At 33.8% G+C, this 23850-nt stretch overlaps 6 protein-coding genes across 8 annotated transcripts; 4 read left to right on the forward strand and 2 right to left on the reverse strand.

Annotated features, from left to right (window-relative positions):
* Positions 1–313: 313 nt before the first annotated feature.
* On the forward strand, positions 314–2485 carry LOC115707719 (uncharacterized). The gene is made up of 5 exons (XM_030635753.2): positions 314–555; positions 641–736; positions 821–946; positions 1853–1892; positions 1966–2485. Exons 1-5 carry the CDS (start codon positions 427–429, stop codon positions 2037–2039), a joined length of 465 nt encoding a protein of 154 aa, XP_030491613.2. The 5' UTR covers positions 314–426; the 3' UTR covers positions 2040–2485.
* Positions 2486–3532: 1047 nt separating this feature from the next.
* On the forward strand, positions 3533–6917 carry LOC115707708 (zinc finger CCCH domain-containing protein 18). The gene is made up of 4 exons (XM_030635741.2): positions 3533–3760; positions 4398–4715; positions 5041–5101; positions 5629–6917. The coding sequence occupies exons 1-4, from the start codon at positions 3632–3634 to the stop codon at positions 6612–6614; spliced, it is 1494 nt and encodes a 497-aa protein (XP_030491601.2). The 5' UTR covers positions 3533–3631; the 3' UTR covers positions 6615–6917.
* Positions 6918–7478: 561 nt separating this feature from the next.
* LOC133031947 (uncharacterized) lies at positions 7479–8351 on the reverse strand. Its single transcript, XM_061105743.1, has one exon. The coding sequence runs from the start codon at positions 8349–8351 to the stop codon at positions 7479–7481; it is 873 nt and encodes a 290-aa protein (XP_060961726.1).
* A 1286-nt stretch (positions 8352–9637) lies between these two features.
* Positions 9638–11512, forward strand: LOC115707700 (putative pentatricopeptide repeat-containing protein At5g52630). The gene has a single exon (XM_030635730.2). It carries the CDS (start codon positions 9677–9679, stop codon positions 11438–11440), a length of 1764 nt encoding a protein of 587 aa, XP_030491590.2. The 5' UTR covers positions 9638–9676; the 3' UTR covers positions 11441–11512.
* Positions 11513–12646: 1134 nt separating this feature from the next.
* LOC115707661 (dynamin-related protein 3A) lies at positions 12647–21268 on the forward strand. Of its 3 annotated transcripts, none has more exons than XM_061106822.1 (20): positions 12652–13156; positions 13889–14171; positions 14267–14295; positions 14409–14510; positions 14866–14934; positions 15038–15097; positions 15222–15335; positions 15707–15755; positions 15976–16085; positions 16338–16430; positions 16558–16650; positions 16723–16860; positions 17001–17087; positions 18799–18867; positions 19238–19280; positions 19362–19504; positions 19585–19728; positions 19812–19864; positions 20099–20198; positions 20304–21268. In XM_061106822.1, the coding sequence occupies exons 1-20, from the start codon at positions 12791–12793 to the stop codon at positions 20340–20342; spliced, it is 2184 nt and encodes a 727-aa protein (XP_060962805.1). In that variant the 5' UTR covers positions 12652–12790; the 3' UTR covers positions 20343–21268. The 3 variants fall into 3 exon arrangements, 2 of the variants coding, with proteins under 2 accessions (XP_060962805.1, XP_030491550.2); XM_030635690.2 differs by having other exon boundaries at positions 12654–13156; positions 20335–21268; XR_009685260.1 differs by lacking the exons at positions 20099–20198; positions 20304–21268 and having other exon boundaries at positions 12647–13156; positions 19602–19728; positions 19812–19823.
* On the reverse strand, positions 20628–23551 carry LOC115707682 (protein TIC 55, chloroplastic). Its single transcript, XM_030635714.2, has 3 exons — positions 22998–23551; positions 22793–22895; positions 20628–22015 (listed from the first exon to the last, which is right to left on the reverse strand). The coding sequence occupies exons 1-3, from the start codon at positions 23387–23389 to the stop codon at positions 20894–20896; spliced, it is 1617 nt and encodes a 538-aa protein (XP_030491574.2). The 5' UTR covers positions 23390–23551; the 3' UTR covers positions 20628–20893.
* Positions 23552–23850: the final 299 nt, after the last annotated feature.

The raw sequence follows: 23850 nt of genomic DNA on the forward strand, positions 1-23850 counted from the left end.
AATAAAATTGAACGAAACTAGCTAGAAATCCTTAAATTCAACAATCTTAATAATTTAAGAAAAATTTTAAACGACTTAAAAATTATTAAAAACATAATTTAATAAATGTTAATGTTGAGAAACAAAAATCCTAATAAACCATAATTTTTTTACTTTTCCATTTTCAAGATTACCAAAAACAACTAGGGGAAAAAATTATTTCTTTATTTCTCTTCTATTCTTTTTTTTCAAAGGCCAAAAGTAACTATTTGCAGAATAACATACACGTGGCAGAAGCCACATAAGGACACACGTTAAGTTACAGTGAATCGAAGAACACTGGAACAAAAAAGGAGCCCAAACAACCAAAGGCGGGAAGAAAGGGTTTGTTCTTCGCAGTTTTGAAAACCCTAAGAGAGAGAAAAAAGCTCAGAGAAAGAGAGAATAATGGCGCACAGAGATGAACACCACGAAGCAACCGACGGTTTGGAGAACCTTTTGAAGAAAGCCAACCACGATTTGACACTGGTTCAACTCAAGCTCGACAAGGAGTTTCAACAGACTTATCCCGAAAATGTTAGTCCCCTCAAAAATTCAATCTTTAATTTCACTCATATACATTATAATTAGATTCATTCATGGGTGGTGTTTGATTTTATAGGCAAATCCAATGAAAATAGTTTCTAGAATAAAAAAGCTTCAAGAAGATCTATTTACATTGAAGGATCAGTGTCGTGAGCTTTTGTCAGCCAAACAGGTCGAAAATTTTCAACTTTTAATTTGAATTAGCATTAAAATTTTTGTTGGGTTTTAGTTTAATTTGAAGTATTTTGAAATTCAGGATTTGATTGATAAAGCTAGGACTGTTATTGTTGGGAATAGAAACTCAATCCAGAGAATGCAAAAATCAATGGGTCTTACTCAAGTAGATGATTCTGGTGATTCTGCTTTCGAAAACTTCAATCAGGTAAAAATTATATTTTTTTTCTTCTTTCTTTTTCAAATTTGTCTTTGATTCAATTGGATCATCCTTGATAGGAATTGAATTAGGAACAGATTAGAATAAAATTTGGCGTGGATATAGAAGATAGGTGAAAAATCGCTTAAAGCTAGCTCAAGTGGCAATATGGATATTGATGGGGTTTGGGGTTCCTGGGATTGAATCCCTAGCTTGTGTAACTCAAAAAAAGTGTATATAGTAAAAGTAAAAAGGCAAAAATGTTGTTTTTTTATAGGAATTGAAATAGAAACGGAATGGAATAAAATTTGATATGCATATAAAAGATAGGTGAAAAATCACGTAGTCTAGCTCAAGTAGCAATAGGAGTATTGGGGTGGATCTTAGTTTTTGTAGCTCAAAAAAGGTATATATTAGACGCTTCAATTTGAAAAAATACAAATAGAAATAGGTAAGAAAGTTGTTTTTTTTCATCTTTGTATGGGAATGACTTTTTTCACAAATTTTGAAATGTAATAGTCTTCTATCAAAATGGTGGAAAGTTTATTTTATTGAAGTATACTCTTAAATGAAATTTGGATTATTTTTTTTTTCTATTACATTCCAAACACATCCTGTTTGTAATTTGATTGATGTTGAAAATGGTTGTCTAATTTTCCAAGTGGTGTTTAGAGTAACTTCACCATTTGCCAGCAAGCAACCAAGATTGATTTATGGCAAGGCTTCAAATATATATATGTATATGTATATATTTATATAGAAAGGTGTTCTGTTGATAGTTTTGAGCCTTACATGTTTTCACTTATTTTCTTTTCACTTGTAAAATTGATTTGAATATATATACTTTGTGTATATTACATGTAAAGCTGTAGACTAAGGAAATCTTACTACACATTTGGTCTTTTAATTATGCAGATCATTGATGAGTGGACTGTTCAAGTTAGATCGAGAACAGGTACTAATTGATGAGTGGACTGTTCAAGTTAGTGTTGACTGTGAATATATTTATATGACATTTTCTGATGCAGGAGATGAAATTAATGCTTCTGACCCTGAAGATGTCAACAAATTACTTTTCTCCGCTATAGTTGAGAGTAACTAGACAACAAACTCTTCAAATAAATTTATTGTGTTTATGGATGTAGGGAAATATACTAAAATCTTGTTTGTGTATGAGAATGTAATTATGTTGGAAGTAGATAAAAGTTTAAATATATTCCATTATTTGAGTAAGAAGATTATAAGATTTCAATATGTAACCATTATAATACGTTTGTTCATTGTAAAATTTCAATATGGTATTGAGGCGAGATTGTGGGTACCTCAGCATACATGAAGCCAACAAAGTCCTTCGAAATTGGGAAGGTGGCTTGACGACGCCTATTTTCTAACCTAGGTTCTACTGGAGGTGATCGCCTCGACCCAACTTCATAACCTATGGTTGTTGTAACACAAGTATTCGACATGAATAATGAACATGGACATATCTCAGGGTACCTAAAACGATTTCGTGAAATTACGTTTATTATTCTATTTTATTCTTTAAAATATTTTACTAAAATTTATATTTTTTTTATCTTTTCTTATATTATTTAAATATTAATAAAATACTATAATAAATGAAGAAGCTCTAAATGATGATTTAGTTATGGAGACAGGGCTAGAGGGTTAGTCCTACAATATAGTAAGTCATCATGAAAAAAAAAATATTTGATCTTTTGAAATAAATATAATATTTTTTAAAATCAATAAAACAATGTATAATTCTAGAAAGATAAATTTTTGGGGGAATTATGTGTAGGTGGGTCTTAGTCACAGGTTTAATCTACCTATGCTCAGGGTTGGGCCTGTGTGGAGAAAGAAATTTTAGATTTTTGTGCGTAGCTATTATGAATGAAATTTTGAAGCATTTGATAGAACACATATTTAATTCATTCTTAATAATTTTATTGTTTTTTATATTTTGAGCAATTCAAGACATTTAGATATACTAGTGAGAGTGTTCTAACTTCGAGCAATTGTGCTTGTTTCTTTTGCCAAATTTGTAGTCTTTAACTTGGAATTGGAGAATTTTTGACATGTACCAAATTCATACCAACCGTTCGCTAATTACACTTTAAAAACTTTAGATTGATAAAGAGGTCAAATTTGGTGTCTTTGAGCTTCAACCTACCCTAGGCCACTCAAGCGAGCTATTAGTAACAATTGGTTATGGTACCTCAAATCGTTTTGTTTTGTAACGATTCATATTTTGACTTTGTATTTTTAAAAAGATTTTTCTTTTTGTGGCTCTAAGTTGGGTGGGTCTTAGGTGCATGTCCAACTCGAGGGTTAGACCTGTTTAATATGTAACATATCGTGCTTTTGAACTTTTATCTACGTCAAACATTTATTAGTAAAATTGGACGAAATTTTTTGAATTTAACAATCTTAATTGTTCGATAAATTCGTCATATTTTATTATATTGTATTAAATTAAATTAGATTATATATTAAATTTTTATATAATATTATATTAATTTTTAATTTAGGCTAAAACAATATATAATTTAGTAAATGTGATTATAAGTGAAAAAAAAAGCTTATTTATAGTTTATTTACATATATTAGCTTCCCCGCCAAATAAAAGTGGTAAAAGACTGATCTTTTTGGTGAGTCGCTGCAGAAATCCTGAACTGGAGGGAAGAAGAGGCCATGGCGAACGACGAAGAAGAGAGGGTTCTGGAGACCCAATTGGAGCTCCAATTGCATGAGCAACGTGACTCTCTCGCTGCCCTTAAAGATGCCCTAGCTTTTGATCCTGCCAATCCCGAGCTTCTCTCGGTACGCCATTTCTTTGACCCACTCACCTCAATCAATTTTTCAATTTTCTAATCAGGACAAGAATTCGAAAATTGGGGTTAATCTATAGAAATATTATGATATATTGATATATTTAGTTGGTGAAAGGTCATACCTTTGATTTTATTTATCTATAGTTTTGGGTTGAAATTTGAGCTTAAACTCAAAATGTCTCCGAACTTGGGTACTTTTGATTATTGAAAAACTACCCTTTGCAAGTTATGATTTGTAGACATATATAGTTGGTGAAAAATCATACCTTTGATTTTATTTATTTACTTATTTTGGGGTGATCTCTTTCACTAATTCTGGTCTTTTTTAATTTGGTATAAATAAAATCATATTAATTCTGGTTTATGGTGTAAAGTGTTTCAAATTTTAGCTTAAACTCAAAATGTCTCAGAATTTGGGTACTTTTGATTATTGAAAAACTACCCTTTTGCAAGTTATGATATGTAGACATATTTAGTTGGTGAAAAATCATACCTTTGATTTTATTTATATAATTTATTTTGGGGTGATCTCTTTCACTACTTATGGTCTTTTCTAATTTGTGTTATGTTATAGTTTTTATAAATTTAAGCTTAAACTTGATAGGAATGGTTTTGTAATTTCACAGGTTTGTGAGGAGGTTGTTCAGGCAATTAAAGATGCTGAGGAGAGTCTTCTACATTTAAAACGTGCAAGGTTACTTAGAGAAGTTGATTCAGTGCTTCTAACTTCATGTCCTACTGATAATGAGGCCAAGGTTGAGCCTCTTGATCCAACAGAGGTTCAACCTGAACCTTTGGAGGATAACCAATGCTACAAAATTGGATCAAAATGTAGATTTCGGTACACGAATGGAAGATGGTATAATGGTCTAATTGTTGACTTAGATGGTTCTAGTTCTTCAGCAAAGGTTTCTTTCCTCAATCCCACTTCGGAAAGTATGCTGGTAAACCGCAAATTCTATCCTAGTTTTAATATCTATTGGCTTGATAGTGATCTCATTCGGCAAATCTTGTTTATGGATTTATGAGAAACATAGGTAGCTACATGTGATATCAACGATTTGACTCTCATTTTGTACATATTGGTATAATATGGTCTTTATAGATGATTAGCATAACACGTTTAAGTGTAGAAGAATTTAATGCGAATTAGTTTCAGTTGGTTGACAGTTTGTTGAAAATTCAATTTGTTCATGTTGTAAGTTGTCAAGTTGAATTTATGGTGTTTGTCGCGCCACAAACTAACATTAGATCACAAACAAACTGCAGATGTGCAACTTCTTTCTGCAGCAAAGATGTCGGTTTGGTAACAACTGCCGCTTATCACATGGTATGCTGCAGCAAAATCATTTGTAACCTGTAATTATAGCTCACTAGTGTTTAGAGTCCTTTGTTCGGGTATGGAATATTGCTAGCAATGGTTGTCCAGTTTAAGAAATAGCATGACTTTTAAATGAATTAAGCAATGTTTGATTCAAATGATGATTCTGGTTCTGGCTCAGCGTTCAGGAAATGTACTGATAATGTTTGCTTCTCCTAGAGAGCAAGCATTTTATTTCGCTCTTCTACCTTTTTGTTGCCATAAACGCAAATGGCGGTTTGAGAACCATTTTCAAATGTACTCCTCCATTTAGGCACAAGCTGTGGTCTATTACCACTCACATTCTCTTTATTCTATTTCGTGTTTTCTGTTTTGTGTAGTGTTTCGCCGTGACATTTTTGCCAATTATCTTCGGTTCTTTTACTGTTTTCTTAATGTGCAATAGCAGACAAGTAGTTCACCATCGATGTTCTGTTATTTTGTTTTGGGTTCTTTTAAGCAACTGGGTATTGACTTTGAGTCTATGTAATGTACAGGAATCGATGTTCCATTATCCTCGCTGAAAAAGTATATCCCAACAATATGGGAACAGTCAGCTGTGGGATCGAGTGTTTGGGCAGTCTCTGATGGTAGCGGTGGTCTTTGGAGAGGAGGGGAGCTTGAGTCGTGGGACGATGAACATAGGGTGGGGAAAGTAGTTTTCCGAGATGATGAAAGCTCTGCAAACCTAGGGGATGAAGCTATAACACTATCGGAGTATGCTAACATGAGCAATGAAGAAGAGAGTGAGTTAAGCTCGGAAGAATCTGATTCTAGTGACTACGACGAAGATAGTCCACGGGGCATAGGGTTTTTAGACAGCAGCACCTCGAAAAGTGGCATCCAGAAAGAAACTGTCATCTTTGCCAAGTGGGAGAACCACACTAGAGGTATAGCTTCTAAGATGATGGCTAATATGGGTTATCGGGAAGGAATGGGATTAGGTGTTTCTGGCCAGGGAATCGTGGATCCTATAAATGTCAGAGCTCTTCCTGCTAAACAATCTCTCGATCATGCTGTTGAGTCTCGTGAAGAAGAAAAGAGCGAGAAAGTAAAGAAGCGGAGCAGAGGTGGTAAGAGGAAACGAGATAAGAAGTTTGCAGCATTAAAACGAGCTGCAAAAGAGAAAGAGGAAATGGTTCCCGACGTCTTTACTCTTATCAATCACCAACTCTCGAAACATGGGGAAGCTTTGAATGATTCAGTGAAAAAGCAGCAAAATAGAGATTCTGCTGCAGAGGGGAAAAAGGTCGATCGGAGAGCTTTGGTTGCATATGATGATGAAGTTAAGGAGTTGAGAATGAAAATCGAGAAGCTTGAAGAAATGGCAAACAGGAACAGAAAAGAAAAGGCGGTTTATGAGGCAGCTATGAGAAAATTGAATGAGACTCGGAAAACATTAGCAGACACACAGGCAGCTCATGCATCTGCATCGAATGCAGTTACGAGCAAGGAAAAAGAGAAGAAATGGCTGAAGTTTTGAAGCTTATTTCTATGTTTTTTTCTATGTAGTATTAGATTTGTTACAAGATGAAATCTTGCACTGAAATTGCTTTATTTGTCAGCTAAATCATCAAATTTGAGTGCCATTCTCAAATTTCAGTGGCTATTTATTTTTTATAGGCTGCTAATACAGAATGTAATCTCTCATGATAATTCTCTGTTATTTTGCCTTTTCCTAATACCTCTTTTATTAGGGTGCTTTTGGAAAGTCACAATGTAATTGGATTTGTGTGTAATTTGAGGTAATTACACAATTTGACATGTTTGTCTGATCATGTAATTACACTGTAACTGTGTAATTGAAAGTAATTGAGGGGTTCCAATTACACTCTCCAATTCTCATGGCCCCCATGAGAATTGGATGTAATTACACTGTGTAATTACGAAAAACTTTCCATTTTAAATATTAGCTACTAAAAAATATTATTTTCCCATGTAATTACTAACTATTTTGCCAAACAAGATATTAGGAATTTATATGTAATTACCACATCATATTCAAACACACCTTGTATTTTAAAATATAGTGTAATTACTAAACTGTGTAACTACCACCCTAGTAGTTACCCTACTTAGTAATTACACAGTTACTTCCAAATTCGCCCTTAATGAGTACCTCTGTTTTTAACCTTTAAAATTAGGATAATACATAGTTATTTGATTTTGTACATAATGTTTTATTGATAATTATATATCATTTTTAAGGTTCCCTTGTTTGATTTTCTAAAACTCAGTTATACAACATACTCAAAAGTCAAAAGGTTATGACTTTCAAAAAATTTAAATTGGGACAGTTATTTTAGAATAGTGATTTTTTTTTTTTGAGGGAAAATACTTGCTATTATTAAACAAATAAAGATTCGTTTACAATAACAGAGTAAATCGGAGGAGGGATAATCTCCAACCAAGTACAAGCCTCATCCACCCCTAAAGCAAATTTAGCAAGACCATGAGCCGCTTCATTTGCCAAACGTTTGACATGAGATACAACAACGTTAGGGAAAAAGGATAAAAGACTAACAACATCTAATATTAAATCTGAAAAAGAAGAGTTTGGATTGAAGGGAGCTTGCAAAGCATTCACAACCATAAGTGCATCCGTCTCAATGTGGTTGACTTGTAATTGTTGTTGAAGAGCCCAATTGAGACTGTGAAAAAGAGCTTTGGCCTCCATTTCATGTGATTTGAAGTTGCCGATGAATGGCATGGCTAAAGCAGCAACAACATGTCCATGATTATCTCTAAGAACAGCCCCAACACCAGTAGTATTAGAAGGTGAATGAACTGCTGCATCTATGTTGAGTTTGAGGACATTTGGAGCTGGAGGGGACCACGGGTGGAGAGCTGCTATAGAATTTTGCTGCTGGTGCGAAAAAGCTGTTACAGAAGGGCCCGACTGGTGTGAAAAAGTGGGCACAGCCGCTACTGGAGGGTGCTTGTGTTGAGCATTGCGAAAATTCTGCAAAAAAACAGTAGCAAAAATGGCTAGATCAGTCGCAACTCTTGCTTTACTCCCATGAACCACCTTGTTTCGCTCATTCCAAATAGCCCAAAGTGTACAAAATAATTGTTCCATCTCAGATTTGTTATAAAGTGATGAGAGGTGTAACAAATAGTCGCCATTTCTCATTGCTGTACACGCCTGCCAATTAAAATTGAGTTTTTGTGCTTTCCAAACTGTCTTGGCGTATTTGCAACTGAAAAGAGCATGCCCCATTGTTTCCCAAGCACTTTTACAAAGAGAGCATGTGGAATCTGTAATGACTTTGCGTCGCACTAGAGAAGTAGCCACTGGAAGAGCATCATGGATGACACGCCAAGCAAAGATCTTAACCTTTTGAGGTATTTGTAAGGACCAAAAGAACTTCCACCATGCCGCTGATCTGTGGGAACTAGAAGAAAGGTCTTCTTCTCCAAGCTGAGATGCAAAAAGATATATATTCTAATTAGGTGGTATTTGTAATATTTTTATTTTTTAATTTTTCAATTATAATTTTATTTTTGAAAAATAAAAATATATTCTATTACTACTTTTTAAAACAAAGTACAAAATTGTGTTCTATATCTACTTTATTTATTTTTAATTTTAGAAACAAAAATAAGAGGTGTTTTATAATTATTGGCTATCTAGGATTTTTGCCCCTTAAAATTATGACATTTGCATGATTGTGTCCTTAAATTTTTCAGTCTGTTAAAAATAGTCCATGAACTATTAATAATGGTGTAAAGTGCTCATTCTGTCAAGATTTGTCACACGTAGCAAACATAATAATGCGTGTAATTTAAAATTAATAAAGAATAAAAATATATATTTTTTAAAAATTATTAACTAAAAAATTAATTAATGATTTTAAAAATATTAAGTAAAACTAAATTAAAAAAATAATTATTTTTTTTTCAAATTAATTATACATGTGGTGTTAATATGACAATAGTTTAAATTAGTAAATTGCCACGTCATCATTCTATTTGTCACATGTGACAAAACTTGACAAAATGATCACTTTACGACACTATGAATAGTTTGGGAACTATTTTTAACGGGCTGAAAAATTCACGAGACACAATCATGCATAACTCATAGTTCAGAGGGCAAAAATCCTAAATAACATTTGTTTAATGGTCTAAGTTTAAGTTTGGAGTCCGAAATCCAAGTCTAAGTTGGGGGGTTGGGTCTAGGCGCGAGTGTGGGTTTTGGGTCCAAGTCAAGGGCTAGGTATAGGGTCAGAGTTCGCGTTTGGATTTGTGATTCGATTCTCGATTGTAGTTCAAACCCAAAATTCAAAGTTAAATTTGAGATAGGGATCTAAGTCGATCAGAGTAAAAAATACTCATAGATTATAATTTTCTTTTACAAAATAAAAAAAAAAAAACTTTTTAAATAAATTTTAACAATGACCTTTTTTTTTTTTATTTATTTTTAAAAAAATTTAATTCTTAATTTTTAAAAAATAGAAAGTGAAAACAGTTTTGTTTTTGTAATTATATAAGACTTAGAAAAATTGTTCTCAAGTAATGGGTCAAACTTTCTAGGCTTCTATTATGCTCAGAGTCACAGCTGATGAACACAGCTACAACTACAAGCACACGTCAGATCTTCTTCTCTCACTAACTCGTTCAAGATCACTCCCAAAGGGTCTTCAACTCCATGCCCAAATCATCAAATTGGGTCTTCAAACCATTCCACTCATATCCCACAACCTCATCAACTTCTACTCCAAAACCCAGTTCCCCATTTACTCTTGCCATGTTTTCAATGAATCCCCATACAAATCTGCCACCACTTGGAGCTCTGTCATTGCCTCACTCGCCCAGAATGAGCTTCCCTCACATGCCATTCAGTTCTTTAGGAAAATGCTTGAGAATGGGGTTTATCCTGATGATCATATAATCCCTAGTGCTACTAAGTCATGTGCTATTTTGGGTAGGTGTGATATTGGGGAGAGTGTTCATGGACTTGTTGTGAAGACTGGTTTTGAATTTGATGTTTTCGTTGGTAGTTCTATGGTTGATATGTATGCTAAATGTGGTGAGATTAAATATGCAAGGAAAGTGTTTGATGAAATGCCTGAGAAGAATGTTGTTTCTTGGAGTGGAATGATATCTGGGTATGTTTTATTGGGTGATGATGAAGAGGCTTTGAGGTTGTTTAAACAAGCTTTGGTTGAGAATTTGGATGTTAATGATTTCACATTTTCGAGTGTGGTTCGGGTTTGTGGAAATTCAACTTTGTTAGAGTTGGGAAGGCAGATACATGGCTTGTGCTTCAAAACTAGCTATGATTCTTCAAGTTTCGTTGGGAGTTCTTTGGTGTCTCTCTATTCGCGGTGTGGAGTTATCGAATGTGCTTTTCGGGTTTTTAATGAGATAACTGCTAAGAATCTTGGTTTATGGAATGCAATGCTTATAGCCTGTGCTCAACATGCTCAGCCAGATAAAGCTTTTGAATTGTTTGGTGAAATGAGAAGTGCGGGAATAAAACCGAATTTCATTTCCTTTTTGTGCTTGCTCTATGCTTGTAGTCATTCCGGGTTGGTTGAGAAAGGGAAGTATTACTTTGAGATGATGAAGGAGTATGGGATTGAGCCAGGAGCTCAACACTATGCTTCTATGGTTGATTTGCTCGGGCGAGCAGGAAAACTCGAAGAAGCAGTTTCGATGGTAAAAGGGATGCCAATAAAACCGACTGAATCAATATTAGGAGCTTTACTAACAGGATGTAGAATCCATGGCAATGCTGAATTGGCAGCCTTTGTGGATCATAAGATCTCTGAACTCGGGGGCAATGTAGGCTCGGGGCTTTTTGTACTTTTGTCTAATGCTTATGCTGCTGCTGGAAAATGGGATGAAGCAGCCAAAGCAAGGAAGATGTTAAGAGATCAAGGATTGAAGAAGGAAACTGGATTGAGTTGGATTGAAGATGGAAACAAAGTTCACACATTTGCTTCGGGCGATAGAACTCATTTTAAAACCGAAGAGATTTACAAGAAACTTGATGAGTTAGGAGATGAAATGGAGAGAGCAGGGTATGTTGCAGACACTAGTTTTGTGCTTAAAAGGGTTGATGGTGAAGAGAAGAACGAGACAATTCGGTATCATAGCGAAAGATTAGCCATAGCTTTCGGGCTCATTACTTTCCCACATGAAAGGCCTATAAGGATTATGAAAAACTTGAGAGTTTGTGGTGATTGTCATACTGCTATAAAGTTCATGTCCAAGTGTTCAGGAAGAGTTATCATTGTGAGAGATAACAATAGATTTCATAGATTTGAAAATGGAGTTTGTACTTGTAGAGATTATTGGTGATTCATATTCATTTTTTTCACCATTGAAGAAAAGTTTTTGGAAATGAATGAAAGAGAACATTGATTTATTATATTGCTGCGATTCGATCTCATGACCTCACTCGGACACTCTAATACTCTCTCTGTATGTTTTATAAAACAACAAAAAAAATTAATAGTAAAATAATATTCAAACATCATCAAAACAAAAATAAAAAATAACATACCAATAACAAAAATTATAAAAAATAACATGCCAATAACAAAAATTTAATAAGAGTGTAACATAAAAATATATCAAAAGACTGTATTTTTCTGTAAATAAAGTTATAAAAATCGTAAAAATATTTAAAATTTCATAAAATCGTATTTTTGTATTTTTTTTTTATTTTTTGTATATTTATGAAATATAAGCATAATCAGGATCTTATTCCTTTCTCTTTGCTTAAATTCTCATTTCTCATTTAAATAAAAAAAATTAAATTAAAACAAAAATAGTTGTAGAAAATACTTTTATTTTTTATTTTTAAAATTAAAAAATAAAAATAGTAAAATATATTTTTATTCATAAAAAAAATTAAAAAATTAAAATTTTACTTTTATTCCGTGATTAAAAATTAAAAAATATTATCAATAAAATGTGTTAAAAATAAAATAGGCATGTGACTAGAATATATTATTTAAAAAAATAGTTAGTATTTTTTATTTTAAATTATCCGGTTTAGCTTCAATAAGTTTTTTTCTAGCTTTTAGAATTAAAAAATTAAAAGTTTCTTTTTAATTTAAATTTTCTTTTGAAAAAAGTTAGAATTTGTAGCTTCTCCCAAAAAGACTTTGGCGAAGTTATTTTTAACATTAAAATAATTTATATAATTTTTAATTTACTCATATATTTTAATGATATTCAAATATTTTGAAAAATAATTTTTATTAAAAAAAACCATATTTAGTTTGGATAATTATTATATGATTTTTTTTTTTAAACAAAGCGAATATATAAAATTAATTTAGCTATAATTTCAATGGGTGCATAAACAGAAAACTGCCAGGTAAATTTTTTGGCGCCTTTTCTTAAATAAACGACAGAAAAATCTATTGTCGTTTTTTACAATAGCAAGTCATCACAATGGTCAATACAACAGTGGCGCGTGGTCTCTCAGTCTCCTCCTTCTTCAAAAGGAAAAAACAACACAATTCCATTCACAGCCGTCCGATCAAAAATCCAACGATCAGAATCCAAACCTCACAACACCTATAAATTCCACTTAGCTTTCTTCTTCTCTAAGAATTCCATCACAGTTCACACGTGTGAATGATCACACTTCCATAGCCAAACACTCTTCTAAGCTCTCTCTCACTAGAATCTCGATCAATGTCAATGGTGGAAGAAGACAATACAAGATCAAAAGCTCCTCCGACGATCGGTTCGTCTCTTGTTCCGATCATCAATAGGCTCCATGAAGTTATTGCTTCGGTCGGGAGTAATTTGTTAAATATTTCTCTGCCTCTGGTGGCGGTTGTGGGGAGTCAGAGCAGCGGTAAGTCCAGTGCTCTTGAAGCGCTCGTCGGACGCGATTTTCTTCCTCGTGGTTGTGATATATGTACTCGGAGACCGCTTCTACTTGTGCTGGAGAATCGGTCGGTGAGTCCTGGCGATGATGGAGCTGAGTGGGGTGAGTTTCGTCATTTGCCTGGAAAGCTCTTCTACGATTTTTCTAAGATTAGGCGCGAAATTCAGGTAGATATTTTTATGATTGCGTTACTTAATTACTTACTTTCAGTACGTTAAAATCATACATTTGATATTTTGAAAATGTGAATGTAATTTGATTGTGTGGGGAGATTCGTATTCGCAATGAATTTTTGATTGTCTTACTGGGAATTAGTTTGAGTGATTTTGCTGTTTTGGTTATTTGAATTATGAATTGTATAGTTCATTTTCGTTTTTGAATGTAGAAGTCGGGTGGAAATGAAGTTTAGAAAGTAGAATGAAGGTGAGTACATGATAAGATGTATGGAGAGCACAGTGAGTGCATTGTATAAAATGCAAGTTGTGCAGTTTTATTTTGTTCAAGGAAAGTAACATTTCTTATTGGGTTTGAAAACATGTGTTTTGGTAGCTCAAAATGATTGCTCATTGAAAAAGAGTTGTAAATTCATCAAATTATTTCTTATTCTACAATTTTATAGTGGTTTCATAGAGGGGAGCTGCCTGTAACAGGTTTGTTTTTCTAAATATTTATATCTCAGATTTTTATTAGAAGAGATAGCAACTAGGAGTTATTACTGTGCTTGATAAATCTTCTCAAGCAATATCACTGTTATCTTTAACTAATATCATCCATAAGATGCTTCCAATGATTTCTAAATTTTTTTTTTTGAGAAAGCACACACCCTATGCTGCCCCCCAATTTGTTTTTTTTTTTCCTTTCTTGTGTATGGTCATTGGATTGCTTTTTTTGATTGATAGGCTGAGACTGACAGAGGAGCAGGGTTGAACAAAGGGGTTTCAGATAAGCAAATACTCTTAAAGATTTCATCTCCGAAAGTACCTAATATGATGCTTGTTGATTTACCTGGCATAACTAAAGTCCCTGTTGGAGATCAGCCTAGTGATATAGAGGCAAGGGTCAGGGAAATGATAATGACCCAAATTAGGCAAGAAAAGTGTATTATACTGGCTGTTAGTCCTGCAAATTCTGATCTGGCTACCTCAGATGCACTACAAATGGCCAGAGATGCCGATCCAACTGGTAGGGATTTTCGTGACTTAATTTTTTCACTGAGTTTACTCTATGTTTTTTGTGGTACCTCCTAAATTTTTGTGCCAAACATGGTTCTTGAACAGGTTCTCGAACAATTGGTGTAATCACAAAGGTGTGTTTATTTTCTTTTCAAAATAAAATGAAGGATACTTTTCACTCTCTTTAGTATTTGTCTTGATTGTACTCTTGAGTTGCTATAATGTTGTTTTGTGGTTCTCTTTGTAGCTTGATATAATGGATCGAGGAACTGATGCCCGCAACTTTTTGCTTGGGAAAGTCGTTCCACTTCGCCTTGGTTACATCGGTGTTATTAATCGGAGTCAAGAGGTAAACTTTTTTATTTTTCTTGGGGAAAGTGGTAAGACATGAAAACAGAAACTATTGTTGACTTGTATAAAAAGATCTGTTCAAACATCTTTATGTACACATACCTTTCCTTTTGTAAAAACTATCTTTATGTGGTCACCACAGGTTGCTCTTCATCTAGTATATACTAGTAGTTGTGAGATGCAGGCTGATTAAACAGTTGTTTGATACTGAAAATTTAATAATAAGGTCACATTCATTGGTGCGTAGTCTCTAGTTATGGATATGGACAAACCAGTTTGATGATTTTTTATTTTATTTGTCAGGAATATGCAATTAAGCTGATGCCTTGCTCTGCTCCTTTTCTGAGTCGCAGGACATTAATAAAAACCGTAGCATTGCTGATGCTCTTTCCCGTGAAGAGAAATTCTTTCGTGATCATCCTGTACTTTGCACTTCCTTTGCTTACCAGTTTCACTTGAAGAATGGTTTAAATTTTCTTTGGCTCTTAAATTTTGTTCAATTTTCATTTTCCTTTCATATTAAAGGTATATAGTGGTCTGTCTGGTTGTTGTGGAATTCCCCAGCTATCAAAGAAGCTGAATCAGGTTGGTTAACTCCTTTCTTTGCATCATTAATACTGCATGATTCCCATTTTTAGGTGCTTTTTCAGTTGTTATTCACTTGTTCCGATTTTCTTTCTAATTGTTGTCATGGTTGTTCACATGTCAGATCCTGGAACAACATATCAGAATGGCTCTCCCAAGTTTGAAGTCTGAGCTGAACTCAAAAATGATTGCTGTTGCTAAAGAACTTCAGACATATGGAAATGTTGTAGAGGCTAATGTAAGTTGCATTGTAATCGGAGGAATTCTTTCTGTTATGCTATTGGGTTATGAGAGTGTCTCTGGCTTTCTGCATATGCTTGGCATGTCATATTTGTTTGGAAATTGGATCTCCAATAATGTTTGCTTCTAAATATGCAACTGTAAAATGGATAATTACATGTCTAAAATCTGAAAATGATCATTTGAACTCCGAATTCAGAAAATTGGCAAATTTTGTTTCTTAGATGCGTGTAAAAGTTTCTCCATCATCTATTAATTATTATTTATTTGTTTGTTCTTAAAAATCTATACTTTGCCTTGTCTCACTACCATACCATGACAATTATTTCTTCCAATTCATTTTGTTGGCTTGTCCTGTATATCAACCAGGTGGAAAAAGGAGTAATTTTGTTGAACATTTTGTCAACATATTGTGAAGGTGACTTTCACTAACCTGTTATCGGGCTACTCATAATTTAGTTTCTTTTTTTGTTCTGTCATTTTCGTAACCTATAGAATGTGCATTGGACTCGAGCACTATCTTCGTAATTTTTTTAATATTAAAATCTTGATAGTCTGGTGGTTTCTGTTATTTCATTATTATTTCTTACTGGAAATCTCTTATTGTCGTTTCTAATACTGTTTTATTCAATTAACAGATTTTTCTGCTTTGGTGGATGGAAGTAGTCAGGATATATCAACTAAAGAATTGTCAGGTGGAGCCAGGATCCTTTATATATTTCAGTCAATTTTTGTAAAGAGCTTGGAGGTATACTTTCAACATAATAACAACTTTGTGCTTTGTTTTTATGCTTCTTGATAACATATGTATGCAAATATTTTATGTTTAGGAAGATCTACGATCTCGCTAAGGTCATGATTGTTTCTATTACTTAAGTTAATATCCCCTTGCCATGAAAGTATCACTGATTATGTTTGCACTGATTTATATGGTGCAAAGATAAATTATTAATAATAAGGTGTTACTGTATGAGCAAGCTGTTTGGCTATGTAATTGTAGGAAGTTGATCCTTGTGAGGGTTTAAGTGACGATGATATTCGGATAGCTATTCAAAATGCTGCTGGTGCTAGAAATGTATTAATCATTCCAGAGGTGAGAGTATGATATGGCATATGCTGTATTGTTGCACCTATCAATGCATCTTACCTTTCCTCCCTGCTGAAGAGTTGTGAGGACAAGCATTTGAAAAAAATAACTCCTTACTTTTTCTACTTCTCAGGCCCCATTTGAAGTTTTGGTTAGGAGGCAGATTTCTCGGTTGTTGGACCCTAGTCTTCAGTGTGTACGATATGTTTATGATGAACTGATAAAGGTGAGATTCTTTTTATTATGTAATGCTTTGGAAGATTTATATATTAACATGAAGCTTATTGTTTTGTTGCAGATTAGTCGTGCTTGTGAAGTAACAGACTTGCAAAGGTTTCCAAAATTGAGAAGGTGCATGGATGAAATTATGGTAAAGTTTGTACGTGATGGTGTAAAGCCTGCTGAGAGAATGATAAGAAATCTTATTGAGATGGAGGTAGTTACTTTGGTATCTTGAGCATTACATAAGTAACAATTCTATATTGTATATCATAGATGCATGATTCTTAATATTGTATATCATTACAGATCCAACTGCTAAGCTGATTAATCAATTTTCTTTTTTATTTTTTAAAGATGGATTATATAAATTCTTCACATCCAAATTTTCTCGGTGGCAGCAAAGCTGTTGAGCTTGCTTCGGAGCAATTGAGATCACAACAGGTACAAGCCCTGCACTACTACTTCAGCAAACTATATAATTTTCATAGATTATATGAATAAGTTTCCTAAAGCCACATGGGGGTGATTAGTTGAATTTTGAAGGCTGTTCTTATTACAATAACAAAGAGAAGTTTACAGACTTGGTTAAATTATTATCACGTTATCAAAACGATCCATTTTCATCTGAACCCCAAAGTGTGTTTGTATCATATTGTTGTGGAAGGTGAGAGATATTGAACTCACATAATCCTCCTTCTTCATTAGAAATAACCAAGTCATTTGGAAACATTTTTAGATTTACTTATGCTAGGAGAGGGAATAGACAGAATGTACAATGGTAAGTCGAGTTTTTGGCTAGCTGGTTGTATGAGTGAGTGGAGGGGTATTTTGGTAATTCTCAAGTAGGGTGACCCGCTCATATAGTGTGTATGCGAGTGAGAGATTATTCTAGAACTATGGTTTTCCTCAGCATCATTGGAGAGCTTAGGCTCTCAATTACTGTAGGAGGCTATATAGTCTCTTTTCCATTTTCAATAACTACTATTTAACAGTAGGGACTTAATATTACCAAGAAACTAAAAGTTCAGGGGCCATTTACTAAAAAATAAAATTCAGGATTAACTTGCTAAAACTTTTATATTTGGAGACTAATTTGTCAATTGAGGACTTACTTGCTAAAACTTATATAGTTCTTCTGAGACTTGCGGTACAAATAACCAATTTTTTTTAAATATGTTAGAAACACAAGAACCACCCTGACCCCACAATGGGAAGGTATTAGACTTACATCTTTAAAAAGTACAGAAAATGTCTTGTTTCTTCTTTTTGTTTTTCTTATTAATGACGATGGACTTAGATTTGATCAGTGTGTGCTGAGGGCTTTTATGAAATGAGAGATAGAGGTCAGATAAAGAGATCATTGGTATGGTCACCATTGTCATTACAACTCAAAATAGTGGGTCCATCTTCTGTAATATGGTCCAGAAACAGACAATAAAGAAAGAAAATGACAACTAAAGTTTTTGGTGAGTTGATTGAATAGATTATAGATTGATATAATTTGGAACATGCAACGTTAGGGAACTATGGAGGCTAGTGGACCATCATCAACCTTGATTTTTTGGTTTCTTGGACAGCGTGTGAAATAATGTGAAGTTGGGTCATGTGATCATTAGCTCTGGAATCAATCACTTTAGCAGAAGAGACATTTGTTTGAGATGCTCAAGGCATGGAAATATGACAACTTCATTTGGACTAGCAATCTCTGATAGGAAGATTCAAAGTCATAGTCTCTTGTGTGTTTGTGTGTGTGTGTTTTATAAAGACATGAATTTGCTGAATCCGGTACCTCCATCATCTGCAAAGTTCTTATTTCTGTGTTTATCCCTTATTGTAAATTTGTAAGTGATTTGCGGAATCTTATAATGAGATTCAATAGCAGGATTGTTCCCTTCCCCCTGTGTAATCTTTGGGAGTCAATTCTCAAAATTTATATTTACATTTGAATTGATATAAATTTTACAAAAAAGTTGTATGATGTATGCTTTAGGATTTTTTGACTCTCTCAATTTTATTTTAAGTACATATATGTATTGTTTTTGTTTTTCTGGCAAAATGAGATTGGTCAGAATTGAATGTTATGTCCTTTTTGAGCTCATGGATAATCAAAAGCTGCACTGAATACATTCAAGTGTTGCTTTATATGTTTCAGGGCATTGCAGATGTTGAAAAGCCAATAGAGAAAAGCCAGAATTCTCGAGCTGTTATTACTAGGTCTCTGGTGAGTGGAGCTTTATTAACCCAGTTGCATTCTCCAACTTTGTGAAGAGTAAAATGGAAATGATTTAGAAACTGACAATGATATACAAAAGAGGCAAACAAAGAAGTGGTATTGTTGTATTGTAATACTTTATGTTGGAAACTTAAATTGTAGCAGAAAAATAATTTTTTTTGTTTGTTTTCAAAGTGAGAATTGAATTGACGTAATTGAACATTTTAGATGTGAGATTAAAATAGGTGAATGAAATATATATATGATGGATGGAATTTAATGCTGAAGTGCTCTGTCCTATTCTCCAATGTAGTAGTCATACGTTGTTTGATGATGTGTTCTGAAGATACTCTCTTATCTGAGAATTTCTGTTTGGCAGGGAAGTCGGTCTTCAGTGAACAATGAGAAACCTGTATCATCTGGTAAAACTCTAATGTTCTAAGACAAGAAATCCAGTGTCACTAGCTAAATGAGTTTTAAAAATGTGATATGTTGCAACATAGGGGGGAACACATCGACGAGGACTTGGGGTATCTCTTCTATATTTGGGACTAGAGGATCGTCTGGAGGGAATCCATCTAGCAGTGGAACCTTAGGTGAGCTTGATGGTTCTGATCAGATGCCTGCTACAATCCAATTAATAGAGGTAATTATATAGGCCTTTCAGCAGTTAGTTTTTAATATGTAATTTGTTACTTGTCTTATATCTGTGTAATCTTGTATCAGCCCCCATCTGTATTAAGGCCACTTGAAGCTACAGAGGACGAAACAGTCAAAATTTTTGCAACCAAATTACTCATCCGATCTTACTATGACATTGTCAGAAAGAATATTCAAGATCTAGTGCCAAAAGCTGTAATGCATTTTCTGGTAAGCCAATTTCTCTCCTTTGTCTTCTTTCATATCTGACCTTTTTTCTTAACACTCTTTGGTTTGTGCTTAATGTGCTTCAGGTGAACCACACGAAACGGAAAGTACAGAGTACCTTTATACAGAAACTTTACAGGTTCTTTAGTTCAAATTTGGATTTTTGGATCCTTCTTTCCTTTTGATATTCTGTTATAATACTGTCCTATATTAAAATTGGTATCTAGACTCAGAAGAAATTATGTTAAACAACTGTGAATTCAATTGAAATGATTCAGATTCCATTAGTATGTGATTTTTTTTAGGGAAAAAAAGCTTGTTTATTATTTATGGCATAAAGCGAAAGCTTTGAAGGTCTTTTTTTTTTATGCAGAGAGGACCTGTTTGAAGAGTTATTGCTTGAAGAGGATGAGGTTGTTTTGAAAAGGAAGCGCAATGAAGAATTGTTTAAGGTCTTACAAGAGGCTATTGAGGTAATTTCATTCAAACATGTGTAGTTACTTGTTCCTAATTTTTTAAAAAACAATACCAAGTGTTGCATATCAATTTGTTTCATTATGAATTTGTGTTGAGCAAAGCTGCAATACAAGCTTGTGCCTATTATTTCAGATGCTTGAGGAAGTTGAATCCGATATCTCAACTGGAAAGAGGTCTCCCACGGATACAAGTGCAACTATAGCTCCGTCAAGCGTTATAGGGATCGGATATCAGCTTCATTCAACTACCAAAAGGTGATAACTGTAAATATTACACATCATATGCTTCACTAACTGAGAGCTTGAGGATTATTTCATAATAATATATAGCAGTTATTACTTCGGCAGCCATTTAATTTAATTGAGTGTACAGTTCATGTTCTTCTTATTAAAATTAAGGGTGAATTTTTTATTGCTTATTTAGTATTGGAAGTTTAAAACAGCTTTATCATTACACTAAATAAAACATCTCCACAGTTTAAGAATACACTTACACTGATATCCATGCCAAACATCTACAATGTATTTGATCAGCAAACACTTGTGTAACAACAGCTAGCCAATATTATAATTCACTAATGTTGACACAAGCGTTTTCACAATGTTAAGTTTCAACATCACTTTTCACGTTCTGTATCCATATATCATCACTTAAAAATTTTCATTTCAATGGTAATAATTTCATTGAAAGTTCACAATCTCCTGTGTGTTCTAATGAAGTTGGTAGTATTCATAGCAATAGCTGTTGAACAGGCATAAGCCCCACCAGAGCACAAGGCCGCCGATACCAAAAGAATGGTCTTCCACTGTCTCCCCGACACCAAAATCGCCAAAGCAGTCAACGCCACAGCAACTGCCGAGAGACCCTTTTTCCATGCCTCAAAAGCTTTGACCACAGTCCTACACCCTTTACAATGTATCACATGCCGAAAATACCGGTTGGAAAAGTTGGGCGCGTGCATTGTTCCTATCCCTCCTTTGGCTGGTGAAGAAGCTGATATTCCAGCAACAAGTCCCGCAGGAGCATGCTCCACAACCGCCGGCTCTTGAGGTAACCATATCGTGCCATGTCCAAAATGGTATGGCATTCCATGTCCAACTTTGTCCATCCATTTCCTGTACTCAACCACCCAAGTATCTGATGATTTCAAATTGAGGTAAAGCTCTTTGGTGGGCACTTTTTCTTTCATGAGGATTTCGTTTTGAGACGAAAGAAATCCCATATCTTGCTCGAAAACTTTACAAGCATTCTGATGAAAGTACCATTTAGGAAAGAGTTTTATAAGAGGCGATCCTCTAGTATTCCCAAATCTCACTATAAGCATCGACTTACCCTGTCCACTCGGTCTACATAGGAATAAACCTGTGAAGTAATTAGTCACTCCAGTCTTCTCATCAACAATTTCCCTATTGTTTTGGAGAACACAAGGTGCTTCAAACCTCAAGAAGTTAGGCGACGAATTATCCCTCGCCCTTCCCCACCACCCCGCGAAACCTCGGTCAGTGCGTTCGGTGACCTCAAACGATAGTGGCTGAGCATCTTCTCTTTTGGCAGTCCAGTCAGTACGGTCATGGGAGATGGGAACATGAGCAGGGTCCATCAGATTCTCAAGAAGTATGGAGTGGTCATATGGGAGCTCATGAATGGTAGATATGTCAGTGAATCCCGGCCTGGCGAAATTCTCAAACCAAGGGATTTTGTTGAGGTTTGGTGGTGTCTTTTGGGACATCCACACCCAAATGACCCCTTGGGAGTCTCTTATTTCATATGGCTTTAGGCAAGCTGCTTTAGGAATCTTGGCATTAGCTGGAAGCTATAGAAATATCCCATTTGGGCAATCATTATTAGTTTGGTATAATCTAAAGGTGAAAAGAAAGCTCAATAAAATATGACAGTATACCCAATTATACTAATTTAATGTTTCTTTCAAAATTATCACTCATAACCAATTAAATGAAAGAAAGAGAGTGAGAAAGAGAAAAGAGTAACTAAGCTACAAATAAAAGGGTGTATAACACCTCTAAAAAAAATGCACTGATACATTCTTTCCTGTTTTGGCGTATAGAAAAAAAATTTAGTATAATTTTTTTCATAATCGTGTACGTTATAGTTATTTAAGACTGTAAAATTTTAAAAAATCTAAATAATTTACAATATAAAAAGGAATGTTTAAGTAATCTATTTATTTAAGATTGCAAAATTTTGAAAAATCTAAATAATTTACAATATAAAAAGTAATGTTTAAGTAATCTATTTTACACTCGTATAAAATAAAAAGTCATATGCACAATAAATTATTTGAATCTTATTCTCGATGTCGTAAAAATTTTCGTTTCATAAAATTTTGAAAAATATATTAAATAACTACAACATACACGACTATAAGAAAAAATAGACTAAAATATTTTCCTAGTCCATGATAGAATTGTCCTATAACTTAATACCAAAAACCATATGATTTTTAAAGCAATTTTATTCTTTTCTCTTTTTCCTTTTTTCTACATCATGTTTTTACTCTTGTTTTCTCATTCAGAAATTAGTATTATTGGGTATATAAATACTATTGAAAATAAACCAAAAACAAACCAACCTGAGGAATCTTAACACATTGTCCTTCCCCTTCAAATTGCCAACCATGATACAAACATTCCAATCTCCCATCAATCAACTGACCTTCTGATAGTTTAGCCAATCTACAAAACATTCCATTATTTCATTTTCTTAAAAAAAACACAAATATTATGATCTTTATTATTATTATAGTGTTTAAACAAAAGTAATGATCATAAAGTTACCTATGAGGGCATCGATCTTCATAGCACCTTAGCTCACCAGACCCATCACGGTACAAAACCAATTGTTTATGATAAACAGTTAGACCCAAAGGAGCATCATCAGGAACATCTTTGGTTAGGTATAAAGGGTACCATTCTTCAGTCCAATCATAATCAACCAAAATCCTTGATTCTCTTCTTTCTTCCTCCCTAGTTGAACTCAAAAGGACATTATTGCCCTCCTCTTCTTCTTCTACAACAGAAGGAGTGGTTGCACCATACTTGGTGTGGAGACTCAGACTCCTCTTGTGGGTGAGAAATGGTTTGATTAGTGGTGATGGATTTGGTGAAGTGAGTGAGAAGAGGAGTTTGGGAGTTGGAGAAAGGAGAGAGGTGTGGTTTATGAAAGCCATGGAGAAAATTGGGTTTGAGAGAAGAGAGAGGGAAATGTAGCCATGGGAAAAGAGAAGAGAAAGGTGTTTGTTTGGGTTGGGTTGGTCATTGCTTCTTGGTTTGTGGCACCGTTTCTAGCCACATATTCTTATTTTCATACATTTCTTTGCTATACGACAATTACTTTGTTTTTTCTTTTCTCTTTTAAGCAACTAATATTGATTATCACAACATTCATGTAATACAATTATTCTTATTCCAATAATTTATTTATTTTTTGGGTTATTTTTTTTTTACCTCACAAATAACTAATTATAGTTTTTTTTTTTTAGATAAAATGCTATTATATCTATTCTATATAAAGTATGCCTATATAACTGAATTCTTGGTTTATGAGAAATTTATGGGTGAATTTTTATTTATATATAATAAAATAATAAAAACTAAATAAAAGATTGGTTTGAAAATAATTTCTTAAAAA

Source organism: Cannabis sativa, chromosome X, assembly GCF_029168945.1.
Source record: "Cannabis sativa cultivar Pink pepper isolate KNU-18-1 chromosome X, ASM2916894v1, whole genome shotgun sequence".
Lineage (NCBI taxonomy): Eukaryota > Viridiplantae > Streptophyta > Magnoliopsida > Rosales > Cannabaceae > Cannabis > Cannabis sativa.

What these genes read in the sequence shown, in the direction of transcription:
- LOC115707719 (XM_030635753.2), top strand. Translation starts at nt 427, where the DNA reads ATGGCGCACAGAGATGAACACCACGAAGCAACCGACGGTTTGGAGAAC. An exon ending in AGCTTTTGTCAGCCAAACAG is followed by an intron (nt 737 to 820) that starts GTCGAAAATTTT and finishes TTTGAAATTCAG; the next exon opens with GATTTGATTGATAAAGCTAG. An exon ending in TCAAGTTAGATCGAGAACAG is followed by an intron (nt 1,893 to 1,965) that starts GTACTAATTGAT and finishes TTTCTGATGCAG; the next exon opens with GAGATGAAATTAATGCTTCT.
- LOC115707708 (XM_030635741.2), top strand. Translation starts at nt 3,632, where the DNA reads ATGGCGAACGACGAAGAAGAGAGGGTTCTGGAGACCCAATTGGAGCTC. An exon ending in CCAATCCCGAGCTTCTCTCG is followed by an intron (nt 3,761 to 4,397) that starts GTACGCCATTTC and finishes GTAATTTCACAG; the next exon opens with GTTTGTGAGGAGGTTGTTCA. An exon ending in CCACTTCGGAAAGTATGCTG is followed by an intron (nt 4,716 to 5,040) that starts GTAAACCGCAAA and finishes AACAAACTGCAG; the next exon opens with ATGTGCAACTTCTTTCTGCA.
- LOC133031947 (XM_061105743.1), bottom strand. Translation starts at nt 8,351, where the DNA reads ATGGGGCATGCTCTTTTCAGTTGCAAATACGCCAAGACAGTTTGGAAA.
- LOC115707700 (XM_030635730.2), top strand. Translation starts at nt 9,677, where the DNA reads ATGCTCAGAGTCACAGCTGATGAACACAGCTACAACTACAAGCACACG.
- LOC115707661 (XM_030635690.2), top strand. Translation starts at nt 12,791, where the DNA reads ATGTCAATGGTGGAAGAAGACAATACAAGATCAAAAGCTCCTCCGACG. An exon ending in ATGTATTAATCATTCCAGAG is followed by an intron (nt 16,431 to 16,557) that starts GTGAGAGTATGA and finishes TCTACTTCTCAG; the next exon opens with GCCCCATTTGAAGTTTTGGT. An exon ending in TTTATGATGAACTGATAAAG is followed by an intron (nt 16,651 to 16,722) that starts GTGAGATTCTTT and finishes GTTTTGTTGCAG; the next exon opens with ATTAGTCGTGCTTGTGAAGT.
- LOC115707682 (XM_030635714.2), bottom strand. Translation starts at nt 23,389, where the DNA reads ATGGCTTTCATAAACCACACCTCTCTCCTTTCTCCAACTCCCAAACTC. An exon ending in GAAGATCGATGCCCTCATAG is followed by an intron (nt 22,896 to 22,997) that starts GTAACTTTATGA and finishes AATGTTTTGTAG; the next exon opens with ATTGGCTAAACTATCAGAAG. An exon ending in AATGTGTTAAGATTCCTCAG is followed by an intron (nt 22,016 to 22,792) that starts GTTGGTTTGTTT and finishes ATATTTCTATAG; the next exon opens with CTTCCAGCTAATGCCAAGAT.